Raw genomic sequence first — 4,438 nt, forward strand, 5'->3', positions numbered from 1 at the left:
ATCTGTCAATTTCACTCACTGAGCTATAGTAGAAGAGATTTGCCCACCATACCACGAAAATGGGGATGAAGCTGAAATCATGCATTTGCGAATCGAACTTCTTAACCACGCAGCCTCTTGCTGCTTTGAGTTTCACCTGGAGGCATTCGAAATCTTCAAGCAAGTCGTGCAAGTTTTTCCGACACTTAATACTAAACGGGGGTATGTGTGTGAGTGTGTGTGTGTATGTATGTGTGTGTGTGTCTTTTATTTCCTTTTACATCTGTTTTTTTCTTTCTTCTTTTTTCTTTATTCCTATCCCCCAGATAATCTAGACCCTTTGGCCAATATATTCGGGGACCGGTTTGCTGTGGTGAACCACATGGATACGTCCTTAATTAGGTTCTGTAACGAAATCATTCGAGAGATCAAATACAACAAGCAGATCGCTAATGATGTAGACAACGAGGAGACAAACAATAAGCTACACACCTTGAACCTATACATTATTCTGATGCAACTGGATGATAGCCTCCTCAACCTCTATGTCATCAAATTTGCAGAGTAAGTAACGCAAACACTTTATATATCATTTTTATATATAGTTTCATATAGATTTTTTTTTAGACTCTTTCTATACTTATTACATAGTTTCTAAAAATTAATATGTATATCATGCTGAAGATTTTTAAAAAAAATGAAACGGTGCTAAATGTAATTACTTAAGACTAAAAATTTTAAGATCATATTAAGTATGAAAAAGAGATTTTTTAAAGTTAATATATATTGTATGCATCTTCTTCCTTGATGAAATAATTATCTCCCTTATACAAACTCCCTGCTAGGGGACATGTGTGTGTGTGTGTGTATGGGTTTGTGGATGTTTGTGTTTGAGTGGGTGGGTTTGTGGGTGGATGTGTTTAAAACCGCAAATATTATATAAATTTTCGCATGAACTGCCATATCTAACCTGTCTCTCCATCCTAAGGATGGAGGCCGGATTTACCATATGTTTATATGCTTCGACTACTGGTTTCATATCCTTGAATTCTTGCGAACTACGTCTGCCAACATCATGACATATATCCGAGCCCTCAGAAACAGCCGTCAGGCCTGTAATACAATACCTTCTCCCCTTAATTCTATGCGTTTTTGTACTGTGAAAGTCTACTCTGTTAATATATAAATATTTGTATATCTATACATGAATGTTCATCATCAGAATATTTTCAGTTTTTGTCTTTGTTGTGGAAGGATTTCGACCGCTCCCACCCCCAAGTGACTGAAGATGGACTGTTTCATTGTTATAAAAGAAAGACTTGTGTGCGACTGGCAGTTCGGGTTGGTAAGCAGTTAACTGTAAGCCGTCGGCTGAGAGCGTTGAATCTCGTGTAATAGCAATAGTAGTGCATCGTGTAAATACTTTCTTTACCCCTTGCTTCATTGTATTATATATCCAGCATACAAGGATATAAAAGTGGCGACGAGTTGTTCGAAGCTTGCGCCGGACGTTTAAATTTGTTTATTTTTTATTTTGGTACGAAACCAAAGAAAAAATCGTTTAACACGGAAGATTTATCGGCCGCCATGATGCAGTTACAACAGCAACAGTAGCAGCAACAACGGTAACAACGGCAGCAACTACAACAACAATTACAACAACAACAGCAACAACAAAAAAGCCAACAGTTGCTGGTATTAATGTTGAAGAAGTCTGAAAATACTTCAGGTTCTTATTCGCCAGACAGTGTAGCAAAGTCAATTGAAGAATTCAGCTATAAACCAGAAGAAGGGATCACTTTCTCTGCATATTTTCGAAGATACGAAGAAATCTTTAAAGAAGAGTGTAAAAGTTGGTCCGACGAGAAGAAATACGACTACTTTTAAGAAAGTTATCCCCTGCCGAACACGAAACATATAGTAATTATATTCTGCCGAAGAAACCAGGTGAGATGAAACAATATTTTATCGAAAATACTCAGTGAAAGAAGTTCCCTGTTCAATACGCGTTGGCAATGTTTAAATTTGATCAAAAAAGATGGTGATTTCGTCACTTATGCCGGAATGGTTAATAGAGAGTGAGAAATTCAAATTGAATGAGTTGATCCCGAATATGTTCAAGTGCTTAATTTTTATTCAAGGGCTTACTGCAAACAAAGATGCAGATATACGCTCCTGGATATTAAAGAAAATTAGAACAGGACCGAAATTTAACTTTGCAAACAGTAGCAGAAGAATGTCAGAGGATTATAAATCTACGACATGACGCAGATGAAATTGAAGAGAAAGATAGCGCGCATGTTCAAGCGTGTCGACCGGTAACGAATAAGAAACAAGAGAAAAAAATGTTAAAACCAAAGCCATGTTATGGGGGCAGTGGTCTACAGTTTAGAAATAACTGTCCGTTTAAAAATATAAAATGCTTCAAGTGTGGTAAAATAGGCCATAAAAAGTCGCACTGTAAGACAGAACCTAAAGGGTAATTCAACAGAAAAAATCTCGTAAGCGGATTAACGGTGACAAAAAATACGAACGAGCCTCAGAGGAAATTTGTGTATGTAAAAATTAATAAGTGGAGGCGCAATGGCCCAGTGGTTAGGGCAGCGGACTCGCGGTCGGAGGATCGCGGTTTCGCTTCCCAGACCGGGCGTTGTGTGTGTTTATTGAGCGAAGACACCTAAGCTCCACGAGGCTCCGGCAGGGGGGGGCGACCCTTGTTGTACTCTTTCGCCCCAACTTTCTCTCACTGTTTTCTGAGTAAAGCTGCGATGGACTGGCGTCCCGTCCAGCTGGTGGGGAGGACACATACGCCAAAGAAACCGGGAAACTGGGCCCATGAGCCTGGCTAGGCTTTAAAAGGGCGCATAAATAAAAAAAAATTAATAACACAAACGTAAAGTTACCATTGGATACGGGCAGCAATATCTCGATAGTAAACACCAGAAGACGGAGAACAGAAACTCTGGAATTGAATTCTAAGCGCAAAAGATATCAAAACTCTGAGCGGAGTTCAATTCTCACCCACACCTGCTAGAATACTGCTACTGTTTGTTGTTATAGTTGTTGTTACTTAACCCCAGTTCAATTGTGCTTGAGGCATATTCGAACCTGTGAAAAAGCTATTCACTATGTTTTGTCATGAAGAGAATTTCTCGCTGTAGACATATGGTGTAAATACAGCAAAATCAGCGTGCAGCGCCACCTACCCAGACTGTGAGACGCAAGCGTTTCGGAGTGTTTATCTCCTCTTCAGTCACAGGAACCGGACAAAGTGCGCTGTGAGCTGAAAAGAGCGATTGTCTTTCTTATGATATTCTCGTTATCGTATAATGACTGGTAGCGTACATTGACTGTTAGGAGGCAGTGAAGCAGAACTCCAGAAACTCACCACTAAACTGAAGAAAGTATCAGGAGTATCCGGGCTGGAGATCAGTCCAGAAAAAGAGCAATATTCTAGTTAAAAGAAACTAACATGCTGAACGGAGAGAGACTTGACGAAGTAGGCATCTTCAAGTATTTAGGATCCACTTTGATCAAGGTGGGCAGACCTTAAAAGGAATAACAAGTCTCAGTTTGGCCTCTGCTGCCACAACGAAGCTGAAAAACCAGATGGAAATCATTTCTATTAGTTTTCCAACGGGACTCTAAGTGTACAAGTTCCTGATGAATTCGATTCTTCTCTTTGGGTGTGAGAGCTGGACTCTTACAGCTTACATAGAACGGAGTACCCAGGCATTTGAGCACAAGTTCTGTGTACGCATTCCGTTCACAGAACACAAAACGAACAGCTTTGTCAGACAGCAGGTCAAACAAATACGTTGGCGGACAGGAATTACTCCTTGCGCAGGTAAAAAAAGACGAAAGTCTGCCTGGCACTGTCACGTATCCCGCCGCAACTCACAGTTTAAAATCTTCCTTCAGAGCACAGCTGAGGGCGGGCGAACGACAGAGAAAATCCTGATCTGTTATGTATGTGTATATAAACATGTAAACATGTGTATCTCTATGGACATAGATTTGCATGTATGAGTTTCATATGAAAATAAATGTTATACATTATATAAATATATACATAAATACATGAAACGGGTTCTACTCGCTGTGAATAATATTAAGATAATCTATACGTTTACACACGCAACCATAGTTTCACACACGTATGTAAAAAGACGTATAAACATTGCCAAACACACACACACACACTACAGTGTGTGTATATGTGTGTGTGTGGAGTGTGCGTGTGTATGTGTGAGGAACAGACAGATAAACACACAGACAGACAAAGAAAAGAAAGGTGTCGTATTAACGTTTGTATGTACGAAATAATTAGCGAGTTAACGGTAGCATTTTATATAAACTTGTTTTGATGTGTGTGTTTGTGTGTGTGTGTGTGTGTGTATGCACACACACATATATATCTATACATATATATATATATATATATATATATATATATATA

General features: G+C 39.1%; 1 protein-coding gene across 1 annotated transcript in view; it reads left to right on the forward strand.

The window, feature by feature from the left end:
* The first annotated feature begins 308 nt into the window (after nt 1-308).
* LOC106872633 (outer dynein arm-docking complex subunit 2) overlaps nt 309-4,438 on the forward strand; it is a 133,563-nt gene continuing 129,433 nt past the window's right edge. The window contains exon 1 of the mRNA XM_014919693.2: nt 309-543. Within this exon, the coding sequence (XP_014775179.2) occupies nt 362-543 (182 nt within the window). The 5' untranslated portion in view covers nt 309-361. The remainder of the gene's footprint in view (nt 544-4,438) is intronic.

This window comes from Octopus bimaculoides, chromosome 1 (assembly GCF_001194135.2).
Source record: "Octopus bimaculoides isolate UCB-OBI-ISO-001 chromosome 1, ASM119413v2, whole genome shotgun sequence".
Lineage (NCBI taxonomy): Eukaryota > Metazoa > Mollusca > Cephalopoda > Octopoda > Octopodidae > Octopus > Octopus bimaculoides.